This window comes from Scyliorhinus torazame, chromosome 8 (assembly GCF_047496885.1).
Source record: "Scyliorhinus torazame isolate Kashiwa2021f chromosome 8, sScyTor2.1, whole genome shotgun sequence".
Classification (NCBI taxonomy): domain Eukaryota; kingdom Metazoa; phylum Chordata; class Chondrichthyes; order Carcharhiniformes; family Scyliorhinidae; genus Scyliorhinus; species Scyliorhinus torazame.
In genome coordinates this window covers 243236959-243256397 of record NC_092714.1, presented here as the reverse complement: position 1 = coordinate 243256397, position 19439 = coordinate 243236959, and the positions used below count along the sequence as shown (strand labels likewise).

General features: G+C 41.8%; 1 protein-coding gene across 2 annotated transcripts; it reads right to left on the bottom strand.

Moving 5' to 3' along the window:
- Positions 1–1559: 1559 nt before the first annotated feature.
- On the bottom strand, positions 1560–17489 carry aar2 (AAR2 splicing factor). Of its 2 annotated transcripts, none has more exons than XM_072515038.1 (4): positions 17352–17489; positions 14838–15603; positions 7861–8090; positions 1560–2472 (listed from the first exon to the last, which is right to left on the bottom strand). In XM_072515038.1, exons 2-4 carry the CDS (start codon positions 15592–15594, stop codon positions 2305–2307), a joined length of 1155 nt encoding a protein of 384 aa, XP_072371139.1. In that variant the 5' UTR covers positions 15595–15603; positions 17352–17489; the 3' UTR covers positions 1560–2304. The 2 variants fall into 2 exon arrangements, with proteins under 2 accessions (XP_072371139.1, XP_072371138.1); XM_072515037.1 differs by having other exon boundaries at positions 17288–17401.
- Positions 17490–19439: the final 1950 nt, after the last annotated feature.

The following is a 19439-nucleotide window of genomic DNA, read 5'->3' as shown; positions in this document are numbered from 1 at the left end:
TGTTCGGGTATAGAGGGAGAATTCAGAATGCCCAATTCACCCAACAGCACGTCTTTCGGGCCTTTTGGGAGGAAACCGGAGTACCCGGAGGAAACCCACGCAGACAAAGGGAGAATGTGCAGACTCCGTACAGACAGTGACTCAAGCGGGAATTGAACCAGGGACCCTAGCGCTGTGAAGCAACAGTGCTAACCACTGTGCTACCATGTCGATATAAAGAAATAAAGTATAACGGCTTGCATAAAGGAATATGCAGTCTTTATGATGCTTTCCCTCAATAAAAATGAAAATTAAGAAATATTCCAATAAATACACCAGCATATTCAGTGAAACTATAAATTGACCTGAAATCCTATCTGTAGTCATTTATGACAACCTCCTCATGCAAATAAAGTACAATGAATACTATGCCCTTGAAATTCAATAATATTCTGATTAGTGACAAAGTTATTATTTTCCTGCTTGCCTACTTCTTCAGTGTGGAAGAGTCCAGCAAAGGCATGCTGTGCCAAATGAAAACCCATGGAAGACCAAGATTGGAATTATATTTTGTTCCAATTTCTAAATGATGATACATAAAGGCATGATTTTCAAACATGGTGTCCACTGCCACAGGCTTGAATCCTGTAGTAGGAATGAAAAGCGTACAAGCAGTCTGAAGGAGTCGGTTTCCAATCTTGTTGCCGCCTATTACATTAAGAAGGCATCCGCAGCTGTCACAAAGATAAGTCTGCCAAGTTTTACTCTCCTACACGTTAAGACACATCCTTCCAAGAACTGATAGATGAGTGATGACATCTGATGGAACATTTACTTGTCTTGTAAATGATAATATTCACTGGAGACACTGTCAAGATATTGTTACATTCCTAATGAACCTCCAGCAGTTAAATTAATTAGGACCATCTAGCAAATTCAAAAAAGGCTTTTCATGCTGTCGTTATTCAGGGAAATCTCTTGGCTCCTTCAATAATACACTGCAATGGAAAAGAGATAATGCAAACCTGCTCCACACATTTAGGATTTGAAAGTAAATGTGCTCTATTCTGAATTCAAGTAACAGCAAGGACATATGTGCTCGCCTATATCTCTGCAACTATGAGAAGGAAGTTGAAGTTTCCAATGATATCAATGAGTTTATGCAAGTACCCATGTTAGGATATATTTAGAGATACTGAGGTGAAGAAACACCTTTAAACTCGGTTGAAGCAGCACAAATGGATTGTGGCGAATGCAAACTACCAACTGCATCAAGCTACACAAATCTGAATCAGAAATGAAACAAATAGATAGGCAGATGACAAACATGAATGGCAAAACAAGACACATTAACTCAACTGTCGTAATAAACAAACCTCAGTCTGAGGAAGCTTGCAAACATTCTACTCAGTAACCTGCGCCATGACTAATCTGCAGAATACGCCAATTTTTGAACATTAGTATTTTCAAAAATCATTGTCATGGCAATTTAACAAATGGACATTTTTGATAGGGTCTTTGTAGTGCTTTTGCTTAGCATTGTATGAATTTTTTGAATAATACAGAGAAAAAACACACAGTTCCAATGATTAACCAAAAAATTTTATTTTACTATTCACTTGTAAACTGGAATCAACAATTAAAGAAAGCAACTCATAGGTTTCATGAAATGTACTGGATGAAATATTCTTGCAGATAGAATGCAACCTAAAAATTATTAAAAGGAACTGATTCAGAAAGGATGCTCAACAAAAACATGAGCTGTAGCTTTTGGACATTGTATTTAATTTGATTAGTAAGTACATAACATTTCAAAATAAACAGAATACTGAAGAATAAACATATTTATTGATCCTGACATGTTGAGAAAAGAATTGCCCAAAAGAAAAGAAAAGCAACACATCAAATGGATTTATTTATTTAATTTTTTCCCCATGAATTTAGAATACCCAATTTATTTTCCGATTAAGGGGCAATTTAGCTTGGTCAGTCCACCTAGCCTGCACATGTTTGAGTTGTGGGTGCAAGACACATGCAAACACGGGGAGAATGTGCAAACTCCACACGGACAGTGTCCCGGGACCGGGATCGAACCCGGGTCCTCAGTGCAGTGAGACAGCAGTGCTAACCACTGTGCCACCGTGCTGCCCCGACACATCAAACTTATACTGTCGACAGAAGTGCGAAAAGTGTGAATATTTTACAATTAAATTTAAAACATAACCAAGCTTGTTACCTTGTCTTACGCACTTTTTAAGTTGTTATACACAAAAGCAAAACATTTACCAAAGCTCACGGATCAGCCAGTTTTCTTGATTGATTTAATCAGTCCAATGTCACTCCTTCAGGTAACTCAACCATCACAGGGGCACAGTCATCAGGTTCTTCATCAAAATCCCACTTGAACTTTTTGGTTAAATGAGCTTTAAATTTTTCCACCCGCTTCTGCAGAGCTTTGTCCACACTTGGGCCACACGTGTAAGAGAAGAACTCCTAGTATTCAACAAAAAAAAAACACACAAGCTTAAGGGGCACAGAGGAATCATTCAAAATCTAAGCTTGTCTTCAAAAAAAGCTCAAAGTCTAATTCGCAGGATCACTCCAAACATTTTTAATCTCAGACCATTTAGACTATACTTCTGATTAACAAACTTTCCCTGAAATGGTACAGAGGAAATATTTCGTCCAACCACCAAGTTACATTCCCCTCAAGTAGCAATGCTAAGTGGTGAAGCTCTTTCCACAACCCCTAATAACTCAATTCACTAAGTGCAAAATAAATCAAATTCAACTCATTCAAATCTATCCATTGCTGCGCTCAGTCCAAATATGCTGGGCTCATGTAGAATAAGGAATCGATCTGGTCAGATTCAGAATATTGCTATCGGTAAGCACAGAAACCTATTTGAACGGGAGGCAGCCAGTCAGTTCATCATCATCATGCCTGTGATGTTTTTTTGAAAGGACAGTTCTACTTAGTCCCACAAATGTTCCTCATATTCAAGAACCTATGTGGCACACTTTTAAAATTATTTATGAAAATCAGCTTTCACCATCATCTGGTAGAGTGTCCCAGATCCTGAAAAATCAATAGCTAAAAGCAATAAATTAAAACAGCTTGTGTATGTGTAAGCATTATGTTTTGTGATGCTTTGCTGTCAATAACTGCCTATCTGAACATTCAGAGCGGTTAGCAGTGCTGTCTCACAACGCCTGGGACCCAAGTTCAATTCCGGCCTTGGGTGACTGTGGAGTTTGCACTTTCTCCCCATTTCCTCTGGGTGCTCCGGTTTCCTCCCACAGTCCAAAGATGTGCAGGTTAGGTGGATTGGCTGTGCTAAATTGCCACTTAGTGTCCAGGGATGTGTAGGTTAGGTGGGGTTAAGTGGATAGGACGAGAGAATGGGCCGAGTAGGGTGGCCTTTCAGAGGGTCGGTGCAGACCCGATGGGCTGAATGGCCTCCTTCTGCATTGTAGGAATTCTATGACTCCAACATTATGTAAACATTTGACTTCAAATATTTGCAGTTGTGCATTCTAACCAACAGGAGGTTCTTAAACACATTTCTAAAGTCTCTCCAAACTCAGTCACCAATCTGCAAATAAGAAAATGTTCATCCACTGACCCTGGGAAATTTCATAAGAAATTTATCAGTACTAAAGCAAAATGGAGGGAGAGAGTTACTGCAAACAGCGAAAAACACAAACCACAGAATTTACAGTGCAGAAAGAGGCCATTCGGCCCATTGAGTCTGCACCGGCTGTTGGAAAGAGCTCCCTACCTAAGCCCATACTTCCACCCTAACCCCACATCTCCACCCTATCCCCGTAACTCCACCTAACTTTTTTTTGGACACTAAGGGCAATTTAGCATAGCCAATCCACCTAACCTGCACATCTTTGGACTGTGGGAAGAAACCGGAGCACCCGGAGGAAACCCACGGAGACAAGGGGAGAATGTGCAGACTCCGCACAGATAGTGACCCAAGTGGGAATTGAACCTGGGACCCTGGAGCTGTGAAGCAACTGTGCGAACCACTGTGCTGCCCTTTATACTTATTGAGGCTTCATACAAATTGAAACACCCTAAACAATTAATGCAACCTGTCCCATCGAAACCTTATTTCAGTAGCGAAGTTTGAAAGTCACAACTCTTTAAACAGAAGCAGTTTAGATTGTGTTAAGCATATAGTTCTATTTATAGTATGTTTGAATGGTTCAAAATAAAGTGTTGAACCAGTACATTTTGACCACATTAATTTTGTAAATCGGTCAGCATGTACTCTTGTAATCTGGGCATGGTGCCTAAAATAGATGAGTGAGAAAAAAAATTAATGAAGATTGGTTGAAAGTCTACAGTGAATCCTTTATATGTGAGCAGCTATTACTGAAACAAAAACAGCCCCAATGTATAATGAGAGATGTACAAAGATAAGCAGGGAACACTAGGTCACTGAATCTGGTTCCATTGTAGGTAAAATATTTAGGAAAATATTTCAATGAAAAAAAATAATGAAACATCAATAGGTATGGACTAAGAGAAAGACAGCACAGGTTTACAAGAAGAAGGAACTGTCTCACAAATATACCAAATCCATTAAGACATACTTGGGGGAATTCAGTTCCTGTTAAGATTTTAGCAGTGCGACACAATCTTCTTTGTGGCCTAGGTCAGAAGACATAAATTTGAGGAAATTTTTCTGGAATGTTATTGAAGTCTGGTTACACATCTTTATTAAGTCAGATTTTTAATCTTTGAAAAAATAGTTTTAAGTTGAAGTATTTTACATTCGTTTGGTGCAAATACAAGCCAATAAATGTGGCAAATAGGCACATTCAACAGGAAACGTCACGATTTCAAACTGCAGAATGCCCTGGAGAGTTTATCATCAAATGTTTTTTTGAATTGCGACACAAATAAGAGTGTAATACCTGATGTGTGTCAGAAAAGGGACGGACAGAAATTGTGCAATAGATATACCATTTCCACAATATAAAAAGACAGAGAGAAAGAACGTGCACAATACCTCATGGTGCACATACAGTTAAAACTTAATCTGGCATTGCTAGATCAGCAGATAACACTGCCTCAATTGTAAATACAGATTTTTTTTTAAGGTCTTTTCTTTAGTATTACTTCAATCAAATTAAATTTCCATGGTAATTCTTTATTCAATCCTTACGTACACCGCTATAGACAAGAATACAAAAATAGAGGGATATAAGCAAGAGTCTTTTTCGGTCTCTTGGTTCCACTACTATCCAGACAAAGCACTTGATCCTGGAATTAGGTTGGAAAAGGATTATGGTGACAAGTCAGATTTGCTCTAGCTAATCGATAAGACTATTTCTTCCGCAGTTACCGCTATGATGTTCCAACAATAAATCAATACATAGAAATTCATCTGTGAAAGCAACTTAACACACATCACTGCACTGGGGAAGAAGACCCTTTGAACGGCACAATAGCAGCATTTAAAGTGGAACTGCAAAGCTTTTGATAATTTGTTCACATCAATTTTAGGCATGTAAACATAAAATAATCAGCATAATAAAGCACTAAATAGCTAACAAAAAATTAAACTCAGATTACAGAACAAATCCTTTGAAAATTAAATACTTGGTATTTAAAATATTTTAGTTTTAAAAAATCCAACAATATTCCCAGTCCACAGCGCACTTGATTATAGCATGAAATCAAATTTACTGTACAAAATCTAAAAGCGTAAACTTGTAAAACAGCTTAGTTTCATAAAAACCTATGTGAAGCTAGTATTACTGCAATATTCTCTCATCTATGTAATGTAGTATTAAATGATGCATTAAAGCTGAAGCGTGACGTTGTATCAGAAACATCTTCTCAGAAAAAGCATGTCTGGAATCAATGAATGATCAAATTCAAAGTTTAACGTGTATAAGGCAATCGACGTAACTATTGTTCTATTTGGGTCAGAGGACTAGGCATGTTATTATAGTGGCATTCAGCAATTTGATTAGATAGAGCTCCAACCCCTAAAGTTAATTATATGTATCAAGTGGCAGGCCTCAATTACCAACTAAGATCATCGAATACACCGAGTCCACAGCATTGAGGCCACGGTTCGAAAAGCACAATGGTGCTGATCGGCATGGGAATTTCCAAAATGCCAAAATGGATCCCATGCAGCAAGATGGAATAGGACAAGTAGAAGCAGGGTGGGTACTGTAAGAAATACAGGGACACACTCAAGCCCAATCTCAAATGATTTAACATCAAATAAAGCAAAATACTGCAGATGCTGGAAATCTGCAATAAAAACAGAAAATGCTGGATAAACTCAGCAGGTTTCAATGTTTGCAGTTGGCAATGAAGAATGTACAATGGTGTTAGCCTATAAAATCAACTTATTGATGATGTGAAGTGGCAACTTCAGAAACATGAAAAGCAATAGCCTATCAACACCAGATGGCCTTCTGCTCCAGTGAAATGTCTGGGAAATCCATCCTTGTAATGGTCATAATAGTCATAAAAACTGATCCTTCCTACCAAGAGAGGCATCTTCTAATGCAAAAGACAGTAACATAAAAAGGACCAGCACAGAGGTAGTATCAGACTGAAATGCTTACATGAATAGGCAAGCAAAACTCCCACAGCAGCTGGTAACATCTCTTCACCCTCAGCTGCAAATGTGATCAATCTACTATGCCAAATATGGAGTGCATTAGTAAAGAGGGCACTCAGCAGAGTGCATACCTCCGCTACTTGGCCTTAACTCAATATTACTACCACTATGCAACTCTTCTTTGAGGCTTTCCCCTGCCTGGCTCATACATTGCAATATAAAGCTGAAAAAAGTCTGTTTGTCAAGAACTTCCATCTCACTGAGAAGGCTTCAGGACAATCCACATCCAACATCCTGCTCTGAAAACTCTGCTAAAATTCTGACAGCTGTGACAAATTCCACCATGGCAGCTGAGGCAATCCACAACATTTTAGATCAATCAACAAATTAAACATCCCACAACATTGTTAACAAGTCAATTCACCTCACCGCCCAATGTTAATGGACCCTTCAAAAATGTGCCGGGATACAGAGCTGGCTTTGCATCTTCTTCAAAAATTAATGTTACTCCTTGAACCATACCCTATCTGTGTACCAGGTATTGTTGAAATCCATTCCGTAGTTTGAGTTATATTGTTTACAGATGAACAGACTAACGAACAGGGGCAAAAACATTGCCTACACCGACCTCCAGTGATGGAGGCAATCAATCAAAAGGAAGATTCAATATTTCATTTGATAATGTCATTACTTAGCTTACATTAGTAATTTCTGAGCTGCTCCTGCAACTACTGTATTGGACTGGCAACTTTAATCAGCCCTAACATAAAGCAAGATACATTTCTGGAATAGGTTTCATGCTGGGATCAAGAGGTAGGGCACGAGAAAATAATGATGGATTCGCTGCCACATCTGCTCCAAGGGAAGGTGGTCTGCTTGTAAATACATATGATGGCACAAGCAGCACTCTGATATGTAAATGAACAATACCCTGATTACAGCAATGGAAGTGCACCATAGAGTCTCGACAGTGTAATTGATTCCCTTACTGTAAATGGATTAAAACACTACTGATGCACTTTCACAGGATTTGTAGTTACAGAACACAAACGTTAATAATAAGAATACACTTCATGATTCATCTAATAGACTACTGGATACGTTTGAAAACACAGATGTACTCATAACTTAATGCAGAATAACTCTGCTTCACAGATTATGATTTTCGGTCAAAACACAAGTTCCCCTTAAAACAGAAAGTCAAGCAATTTAAACATGAATTTTAATGTTTGATTTAAATAAATGTTGTACTTTGTATAATATGATTCAGAAAAGTTACCTGCAATGTTGTTGTTAGAAAGTTATCCTTGGAGACAATGTCCACAAAAAAGTCAGCAGGAATTTCATTAAGTTGATGATAGAGGATTGAAATGAGAGCAGAATAGAGATCCTTTTGTTTTGTCACAGCCTCCTCACAATGACAGAGTAGACGGAGCAGATCTTTCCAGTGCTCAAATGCATCGTAGACATTTCCAATCAGGAAACAGACAAAAGAAAACTGCAATTCACCTGCGGGAATGGAATGAAAGCTCATTATATAAAAAAACAAATAAATAATGTTTGAAAAGAAAAGACAACAGTCAGGATCATAGAATGGTTATAGCATAGGAGGTGGATATTTGGTCTGTCTGTGCTGGTTCCTCTGAAGGAGTAATGCACTGAATGCCACTCCCCCACTTTCTCCCCACAGTCCTGCACATTCTTCCATTTCAAATAACCCAATCCCTCTTGGACACATCGATTGAACCTGCCTGCACCACACTCAGGTAGTGCATTCCGGATCCTAACTACTTGCTGTTTTCCCTCATGTCGCCATTGCTTCTTTTGCCAACCACCTTAAACCTGTGCCCTCTGGTTGTCGATCCTTTCACCAATGGGAGCACTTAACTCTGTCCAGATGCGTCATGATTTTGAATACCTCGATCAAAACTCCCCTCAAACATTTCTTCTCCAAAGAGAAGAGTCCCTCCTTCTCCAATCTATCATAGGGAGGATGAGTCTGATGGTAGGGTGGGGGCAGGTGTAGATGGTGGTGTAGTAGTAATGTCACCAGACTAGCAATCTAGAGACCCAGCTCAATCCTCTCGGGACAAGGGTTCAAATCTCACCACAGTGGCTGGAGGAATTTAAATTCAACTAACCAATCTGGAATATAAAACTAGTCTCCGTTGTGGTTTGACCATGACAACTGTAAGAGTCCTTCCTTCGTATTTCTTTTGTCCCTACTTCTTTTATTTTTATTATTTTGGTCTGTGGGCCCATAATCGGATGTGCCTTTATTTATCTTGCTTGTTACCACTCAAGGGATTCTAATAAATTTGTGCAGCATCATTTCCCCTTCTTGAAACCATGCTTGCTCTGCTTCATTATGTAATTCTAAATGGTCTGCTATTACATCCTTTAAAATAGCCTCTGACAGATGCCAAGATAACAGGCCTATAGTTACCCATTTTTTGTCTACCTCCCTTTTTGAATGAGGATGTTATTCTGCCATTGGAAGTTTTCCAATCCACTGGGACTTTTCCAGAATGTAAGGATTATTGGAAGATTACTACCAGTGCATCCACTATCTCTGAACTACGTCCATAAATTAGCTGGCTTATAATGCAGAACAATGCCAGCAGCGCGGGTTCAATTCCCGTACAGGCCTCCCCGAACAGGTGCCGGAATGTGGCGACTTGGGGCTTTTCACAGTAACTTCATTGAAGCCTACTTGTGACAATAAGCGATATATATAAATATCCTAGAATGCAAGCCATCAGGTCCAGGAGACTTATCAAGTTTTAGGCCCATTAGATTCCCCAGTACTTTTCTACCCCCCCTACCCCTGCTTTATCCTCTTGATTACTTAGTTTTTTGGGAGTGCTATTAGTGTCTTCTGCCATGAAGATGGACAAAAGGTATTTATTTAACTCCTCTGCCATTTCCTGTTTCTTGACTATTATTTCCCCAGTCTCATTTTCCCAGGGGCCTATGTTCACTATGGCCTCTCTCTTCCTTTTTGTATATTAAAAGAAGCTCTTACTGTCCGTTCTTATACTATTTGCTAGTTTACCCTCATGGTTTATCTTCTCTCTCTTTATTATTTTTGGTCAACTCTTGTTGGTTTTTAAAACTTCCCCAATCCTCTGGCTTACCACTAATCTTTGCCACACTATGTTTTTCCTTGCAATTTAATACTATCCTTAACTTCCGTGGTTAACTATCATTGATTTATCCCCTTCCTAGAATCCTTTTTCCTCACTAGAATATATCTTTATTTTCGTAAATGACTGCCATTACTGATCAACTGTCTTTTCTGCTAAACTCCTCTCCCAGTCCATTCCAGCCATCTCTGCCCTCGTTCCTTTGTAATTACCCTTATTTAAGTGTTTCTGACCCAAGTTTCTCACTCAGAAACTGAATGTTAAATTCTACCATGCAATGGGGTCTTTTACTCAGATTGTGTATTAAACCTGCCTCATTACAAATTACCAGGTCCAAAATAGCCTGATCCCTGGTTGGATCCACAACATATTGTTCTAGAAAACTATCCCGATTGCACTTTATGAATTCTTCCTCATGGCCATCTCGGCCAATTTGATTTTCCCAATCCACATGAAGATTAAAATAACCATGATTAATGTACTGCCTTTATTTACATGCCCTCATTATCTCCTGAATGATTCTACATCCTACAGTACAGATACTGTTCAGGGGCCTATAGACTACTCCCAGCAGTGTCTTCTTCCCCATTTTATACTCTTTTTTACCACCACCTATATGGATTCTACATCTTCCAATCCAAGATTGTACTTATTCCATCTCGTACTAACAGACCCATTAACCACAATTTGTGCCCGATTAATTCATTTATCTTGTGCCGAATACCATGTGCATTTAAATAAAAAGTCATTAATATTGCCTTTTTACCATTTCTTTTTACCCATTTGACCCTCTTTGTTGCTGTTTTTTATGTTTCTACACTCTGTCCTTTCCTGTCACATTCTAGGTATCATTGCCTAAACAGCTGCCTTGCAATGCTGTCCAGTCCTTTTGCTTTTTAAGCCTACGTAGAACCCTCTGAAGAACCCGCCCCCCAGTCTCTATTTAGCTTAAAGCCCTCTCCACATCCCTAGTTATGTGATTTGCAAGAACGCTGGTCCCAGCACAGTTCAGATGCAGGCCATCGCACTGGTACAGCCTCCACTTTCCCCAGTACTGATGCACTGTCCCATGAACCAACATTGGCTGCAAATGCTTATTTGCCAGCGACATCTACATCTCATGAGAGAATTTTTTTTAAAGCTGAAGATCTCCATCTCTGGAACCATTCTTATCAGTTTTCTCGGCAACTTCTCTTAATTCCTTAACATCCTTCCTAAAGTGTTGCGCCAGAATTGGATGCAATATTTCAGCTGAGGCCAAACCAGTATTGGAAACATTCAACATAACTTCCTCGCTTTCATATTTTATGACCGCATTGCTAAAGCCCACAATTCCCTTTCTTTTATTAACTACTCTCTCAACTTGTCATGCCACCTTCAATGATTTATGCACGTATCTGCACAGATCCCTCTGCTCATGCAATTCCTTTAGAATTATACCCTTTATTTTATATTGTCTCTCTGCATTCTTCCTACCAAAGTGAGTCACTTCACACTTCTTTGCATTAAATTTAATCTGCCACTTGTCTGCCTATTCCTTCAACCTGTACATGTCCTTTTGAAGATCTACGCTTTCTTCCTCACAGTTCACAATACTTCCACAGAAGTTTTTTATCGTCTGCAAATTTTGAAATTGCACCTTGTACACCAAGGTCAAGGATATTAATATATACCAGAATAGTTGGGGTCCCAACATTGACCCATGGGGAACTCCACTGCAAACCTTCCGCCAGTCCAAAAGCAGCCAGTAATCAGTCAGCCAATTTCATATCCATGTCACTACTGTCCCTTTTATTCCATCAACTTTAATTTTGTTCACAAGTCTGTTGTGCAGCACTTCTATCAAATGCTTTTTGGAAGCCCATATACACATCAACAACATTACCCTAATCAACCCTCTCTGTTAGCTCATGAAAAAACTCAAGCAATTTAGTTAAACACTATTTGCCCTTAACAAATCCAAACCTGCATTTCCTAAGTGACCAATAAATTTGTCCCGAATTATCGTTTTGAGGAGCTTTCTCACCACCGACATTAAACTCACTGGCCTGTAGTTACTGGACTTGTCATTGCACCCTTACTTGAACAAGGCTTTAACATTTGCAACTTTCCAGTCCGCTAGCCTCACCCAGAATCTAAGGAAGACTGAAAAATTATGACCAGTGTCTCTGTAATTTCCACACTCACTTCCCTCAGTACACTGAGATACACTGGCTGCATCTCATCCAGTCCTGGTAAAGACAGCCCAACCAATACCTCATTATCAACTTTAAATCCTCTTTAAATTGAACTACCTCCTCTTTTACCATGATCTGGGTAGTATCTTTTTCTGTGGTAAAGAGAAGCACAAAGTACTAATTTAATACCTCAGCCATGCCCCCTGCCTCCATGCATAAACCTCCTTTTCAGTCCCTTAATGGCCCCACTGATCCTTTTGGCAATCTTTTACTATTTGTATGTCTACAGAAGACTTTTGTATTGCCTTTTATGTTAGTTGCTCATCTCTTCCCATACTTATTCTTTACTTCTCTTAAATCTGTTTTTCCAATTCCTCTTTGAAACTTTGACTTCATCATTAGCACACTTATTCTTCTTCATCTTAATCTCTATCTCTTTTACCATCCAGGATGCTCTAGATTTGTTTGCCTTGCATTTTTCCTTAGTGGCACTATACCTTGATTGTGGCTGAAGTATCTCTATTTTAAAGATAGTCTATTGATCAGTTAGTTTTGCCTACCAACTTCTGATTCCAATTTATCAGAGTCAGAGCCATTTTTCACCCAATTGAAGTCAACTTCCACGCAGTTAATTATCCTTACTCTGGATTGTTCCTTCTCCTTTTTCACAGCCAGCCTAAACCTTATGACATGATGGTTAATGGAACATAAATCTTCCAGAGGCCAACTGTACTATTAGGCCTGACCTTAGATTGAACAGTCATGTAAATTAACTGAAAATGCTTGCATTTTAATGAACATTTGCAAACAATGCTCTTTGGTTATGCCATTATCTTTGCCCCTACATTATGCAACCAAAATCTGGCTGAGTAGATTTTCTTCCATGTTACTTTATTCCATTTCTTAATTCATAAACATTCACTATTTTAGGATATAGCCCCAAACTCCATACACGATGTTAAACTTTCCCACAATTTTTTACGGACATTTACCTTTAAAACTGTTACTGACATGATATTGAACGGTGCCCTTTAAATCTAAGGCAACATATCTTTCATATTCCTTCAGTTTAAGAAACAAAATGTAATTACTTGGAATTAACTTTTGTCGTGTCATAATTATGAAGTTTAAGACTGTTACTTTTGGAACTGTGTCTTTATTGAGGCCATGTGCTCTATTCTAAAATCTGCCTGACAGCAAACCTGGGTGATTTGATTGTTAACAATTAATGGGGACCTATTCTACTGGAAAGAAGGCGCAAGGTATTTTTTAATTGATTGTCACATGTACTGAGGTACAGTGAAAAGTATTTTTCTGCGGCCAAGGGAACGTACACAGAAGACAAAAAGAATAATCGACAAAGTACATTGACAAATAGTGATTGGTTACAGTGCGGAATAAGGGCCAAACACTTTATACTTCGAGACAATGGCAGCAGACTGTGTGCTAATAGTGGATAGGCTACGAGTCACCAAAGTCCCAGAAAAGTGTTCAGGATGTCAGGTTGTAAAGAGTTCTGCCTTAAACAGTTCATTAACTTCCAAGGTTAAAGGCAGTCACGGTCTCAAGGACAGCTATTATAACCTGTATTCAAGGCCCATGTGATTCCCTCTGCCTTGAAGATGGGCTTTGAGACGGGTTGAGTCTAATATATCCCGGAAACTCTCAGACAATATCTGTCTGCCAGAGTACTGGAGAGGTAAGGCACTGTGGTTCAAACTCAGACTGAAAAGACCAAATTAATGAGGAGTTAAAACAAGGCTGGAAGATTCACCTAGCTTGCACTGGAAGAAGAATCACCAAGGAAAAAAGCCTCACTGTGAAAGACGGTTCTGAATTAAAAGTTCCCAGACTGAGAAAGAAAAACAACAACAGTAAATCCGGAAGAACAAAGAATAATTTTGGACAAGTTCTGGGAAAATTCAGCATTTAGTTAAAGGACAGTGTAAAGCATAGCCATGAAGTGCATTTTTGGCTGTGTTAAAAGGAAACTGGGAACGCATTCATTTTTGTGACTGAAAGTATAAATTGCCTACAAATTTAGTCAATAGTGCTTTTGTTACAGTATTGTCTTAAAACGTGAACTCTTGTCATGTCATACTTTCAGATATGAACTGGAAATTCTAATTTATTTTTAAGTTACTAGTCGCTACGTAGATCGCAACAGCACAATACTAAATCTACTCACACAACAGAAGTAAACAATTCTGACAGCTCAAGATAATTTCCCAGATAATAATGAGTTATTGGGCTGCATGAATCTAGTTCAATTTTTGTTCTTCACTTATTTACATGCAGCAAAGCGAAACTACATAAAAAACAAGTGGCAGATTTAGCAAAAATAATTTCATTACATCCTGCTCATCATGATTTGGAATGATCAATATTCAGAAATAAAGTTTTTGCTATTTCTACCCTCCGTGCCAGCTGTAAGCATTCCTAGTTTAATCAAAGCACCAGTTTAATGCAGACCAAATTACACCAACAGTATGTTTGAACTCCGACTCAGACATTTTCATATGTCCAGGCAAACCACAGGAGTTCAATCAATAATGTAGCACAAAATATTGTGCTAGAGGCCAAATTGGATTGCGCAAAAGCAAATAGTTTTGCTTCAGACCCCTATTGCAGACACAAAGAAGAGATTTGATTCATTCATTCTCTCAGTCCAGATCTGATTTATACTGAAGGCAGAGACAAAAAGACCTACCTACCTTTCTGTCATTCATCTGTGCTGAGTTTGTTTTATGTTGGAATATCTTTTATGAGGAATCATAGAGCACAGAAAAAGGCCAGTCAGCCCATTTGTTCCACGGATGGTACTAGGTCCAACTCCAAAGACAATTTTAAAACTTTCTCAGACTTCACATTACTTTGAATTGCAAATCACAACACCTTAACAAGCAGCTTACACATTTTACAAACATACTAACCTAATATGTCTTTTGAGTTCGAAGGGTACCGCTGGTTTATTACAGAATCTAGAGCATAGCTAAAGTCCATACTACATTTTGTAATTTCAGCTGGAGATGCCCCCTCCGGATATTTCTGTTTTGGGATGGCTGTGAACCTGATCTCTGTGCCAGCCTTAACCTTCATCTTGGGCAACCTGGCCAAACCTTCCTCATAGCTCTTGCATAACGTATCATAAGGCAACAGATTCTGTTCTGCTCGATCCTTTGTGTGCGGCATTGGAAGCTCTGGCTCCACTTCAGCAAAGGCACAGATTTTCCCACTTTCAGGCTGCAGCATCTGAATCAAGGGGTCTGTAATGAGATTGGTCAAAGAGACCCATCTTTTCATCGTATCATATGGATATGGCCCCAAGCATTTGTCCAATTCAGTCAGATTCTCTCTTATCCGCTCTCTCTCTTCTTCAGAGACTTCAACTAGGACTATTTCTTCTTCCTTCTTGTCCCATCGCTTCACAAGAATGTCTCTCTGCTTTATGTGGAAAAAACAACCCGTGCGCGGTCCTGTTAGTCGAGCATCTCTGTTACTCACAGCACTGCAATGCATAAAGTGGATTCCTGGAGGGATCATCTTCACCCCTTTAAACTTTGGGCCCACTTGCCAACAGCTGTAATCGATACCAAATTCAATGCCTTCAGGAACGCCAATTATGACAAGAGTGCCTCCTTCAAAGAACAGCTTTTTGGCCAGTTCTTGATCCATTTCCACAGTAGCCATGTATTTTACCTGTGTTCCAAAGAGTGAAAGAGGAAAATTCAGCTTGACATTGCATTAACATCCAATATACGTACACTATATTCCACTCGGATTTTACAGACCATGGTTACATGGCCCAGGAACACCATCATGAACAGCATTTAATACTAATCATTTCGTTGCAACTTAAGTTACTGCTATTTTGTGTTGGCCTTAATTTTAGTTCAGGGAATTTTCCTATCTCAATCAATTATATATTAGTTAGGTATTGAGAATTTCTAGTGCTCTCTTATGGCAACATAAATCAAACAGAAGGCTATCAACTTGCTGAGGTTACTTATGTGACCGAGTAACTTGAAATGTCCATTGCCACTTGCAAACTTATTCCTCTATCAGACCTGTCTGTGAAGGTCAGGAAGATTCATACTAATGAAAACAGAACATGTAATTTAATTTAAATTATTCAGGAGGAATGAGCTTCAATTCCTAAAACTCATCCAAATGACAGAAGCATACAAATTCTTTGTCTTTGTGCAGCCCTGTTGGACATTTAAGACGTTAAGTCAGTTTTGCCAACCAGAAGATACATTTGAAGACGACCTTGGTGTACTGATTTACAATTTAATCCACGATGCAGCAGCCGTGCTAAAACAGGCACTTCAAAAACTACTGATAAAATTCAAAGAGAGTAAACTAATTCAAAGCAAATAAAGCAGGGAGTTAAGAAACAAACAAAAATAGAACTGAACTGGGTAGCGCGGTGGCGCAGTGGCTAGCACTGCTGCCTCACGACACCGAGGTTCCAGGTTCGATCCCAGCTCTGAATCACTGTCTGTGGAGTTCGCACATTCTCCCCGTGTTTGCGTGGTTTCGCCCCCACAACCCAAAGATGTGCAGGATAGGTGGATTGGCCACACTAAATTGTCCCTTAATTGGAAAAAAAAGAATTAGGCACTCTAAAAAAATAAAAAACAAAATTAAAAATAGAATTAAACTGCCTGGGCTTTGTCAGCCAGATTGCTGGGGCTCAGGCAGCTGAACATGGAACTGTTATAGTGCAGAAGGAGGCCAATCGGCCCATCGAGTCTGCACCGGCCGTCTGAAAGAGCACTGTATTTAGGCCCACACCCCTGCAATCTTATAACTCCACTTAACCTTTCCACACTAAGGGGCAATTCAGCATGGCCAATCGAACTAACCTGCACATTTTTGGGAGGAAACCGGAGCGCCCAGAGGAAACCGATGCAGACACGGGGCGAACGTGTAAACTCCAGTCACCCGAGGGTCAGAATTGAACCCAGGTCCCTGGCGCCGTGAGGCAGCAGCGCTTACCGCTGCGCCACCCTAACGTGGCCAACAACTTGGACTGGACATTCCGACAGTAATAATTTGCCAGCAGAATCCAAGGCCAGGGAAGCTTACAGACTACTTCGTAAATGAACACCGAATCCAATGAAAGTTTTATTTCAACACATATTAAAAATTCCTTCACATCATTCAATTAACTGGGGGGGGGGGGGGGGCAAATCTGGTGAATCTGGAGTTGTCCAATTCGAAACATTTCTTTCTGCGATCATCCGCAACGGACTTCCAGAACTGAAGGGATTAATTTATTTTTAAGAAAAGGCCTTGTTTGGAGTCATATTCGGCGCAAGGGCTTATTTTCCTTTAAACGGTGCAATGTAACCGCCGCGTGCAGGCCCGGAAAACCCACCCCGGCTACTGAGCTCAACCTCGGTCCTCGCCCCGAGAAACGGTCCAATTCCCGGGATACAAACCAGGCAGGCAGCTCAGCACATAGCAACCGCTTCCTGTCCGTCAGCGCGGCTCCTTCCCCCACCCACATCCAGGTCAGTGCCCGGCTCCACAGTTCCGCCCCAGACACAGCCAGGAAGCTCAGTGCCCCCTTCCAAAGATCACTGAACTTTTTTTACGGGTTTAAAAAGATTTTTTTTGAAGCGAATGGATATAAGTTTTACTCTGCTTTACTGTATCTTCCCATTGGGACACCCGGGGCGAGATTCTCCGCTCCCGCACCGGTTTGGAGAATCGCCCGGCGCGCCATTTTAGCCCGTGACGCTGGTCCGACGCACCCAAGCGGCGGGAACGGCCCCGTCGAGTTCTGCGCGGCGCAGGCCGGAGAATTGCCCGGGACACCCAGTGGCGGATGGCAAAAGCGGCGCCAATGCCCGGTGCGCGCTGACGACGCTGCTTTAGTGACACGCCCCCTGAGTTTCCCGCAGCCCCGATCCTAGCCCATTTTCAGGCCCTGAATCGGTCGAGATCGGGGCCGTTTCGCGCCGTCGTGAACCTCGTGTCATCCGCCGCTTAACTGGCATCACCCGCGCATGCGCGGGTTGGCTGGCGCCAGCGTCAACCCGCTCATGCGTGGTTGCCGTCCTCCCCGAGGCCGCCCTGCAAGAAGATGTCGGATGGATCTTGCAGGCCGGTGGTGGAAAGGAGGTTCTCCTTCAGAGAGGTCGGCCCGCCGATAGGTGGGCACCGATCGTGGGCCAGACCCATTTTGAGTGCAACCCCGGTGACAGAACCCCCCCCTCCCCAGCGTTCCCGTGCTGTTCCCGCCGGCAGCGACCAGGTGTGGATGGCGCCGGCGGGAAGCCGTCGTTTTGCTGCAGGCCGCTCGGCCCATCCGGGCCGGAGAATAGCGGGTGTAGCGGAGAATCACCATTTTGGGTATCCCTGACGATTCTCCGGCCTGCGCCGCGCAGAACTCGACGGGGCCATTCCCGCCGCTTGGGAGCATCGCGGGAGGGCGTCGGACCGGTGTCGCGGGGAAAAATGGCGCGCCAGGCGTTTCTCCAAACCGGCGCGGGAGCGGAGAATCATGCTCCCCACTGTTTAGGTACAGTTGGCAGGGTCTACGCAGCTACTGGCCAGCTACCGCGACTCGAATCCTCGACTTGGACTGAATGGTCTCCTCTGTCTATCCGCCCAAAATACATAATAAACCCACTTATAGACGAGCAATGTTGCTGCATATGGCACACAGAGGGTGCCCCCACCCCGAAGGTCAACTACCAACAAAATGTATTGTAGGCAAACATTGCATTGCAAAGAATTCCCCCTCCATCCTTTGTGAATTTGTAAATTAGCCTCGGAAACACCTTACAGTTTGGTGCCCTTGTGTTAGGGGTGGTGTCCATTAATTAGCTCCAGTGGAGAAGGAAGCCATTTGGCCCATCGAGTCTGTACCAACCCTCTGAAAGAACACCCTGCCTAATAATAATCTTTATTAGTGTCACAAGTAGGCTTACATTAACACTGCAATGAAGTTACTGTGAAAATCCCCTAGGCGCCACACTCCGGCGCCTGTTCGGGTACAGTGAGGGAGAATTCAGAGGACGGGATTCGCCCATTCAGCGGCAGAGTGTCCACGCCGTCGGAAACGCCGTCGCGTTCCGCGATGGCATGAACGGGCCGCTGGGAGTACTGATTCTGGCCCCTACAGGGGGCCAGCACGACGCTGGAGCGGTTCACGCCGTTCCAGCCTCTCATCCCGGTGCGAACTGTATGCCGCGGGACCTGCGCATGCGCAGTGGTGCCGTTGCCAACCTGCGCATGCGCTGTGGCCTCCCTCAACGTGCCGGCCCCGACGCAACATTGCACGGGAGTTCAGGGGCTGGCGAGTAAGAAAATAGGCCCGGGGAGCGAGAGGCCGGCCCGCCAATCGGTGGGCCCCAATCGCGGGCCAGGCCCCATCGGAGGCACCCCACGGTGTCGGAGCCCCACCCCCACCACCACAGGCCACTCCCCGACCCTGCGCGCAGAGTTGCCACCGGCTGCGACCAGTTGTGGACGGCCCCGGCGGAAGTCTGCCTTTTTAGAGCGGCCGCTCGGCCCAGCTG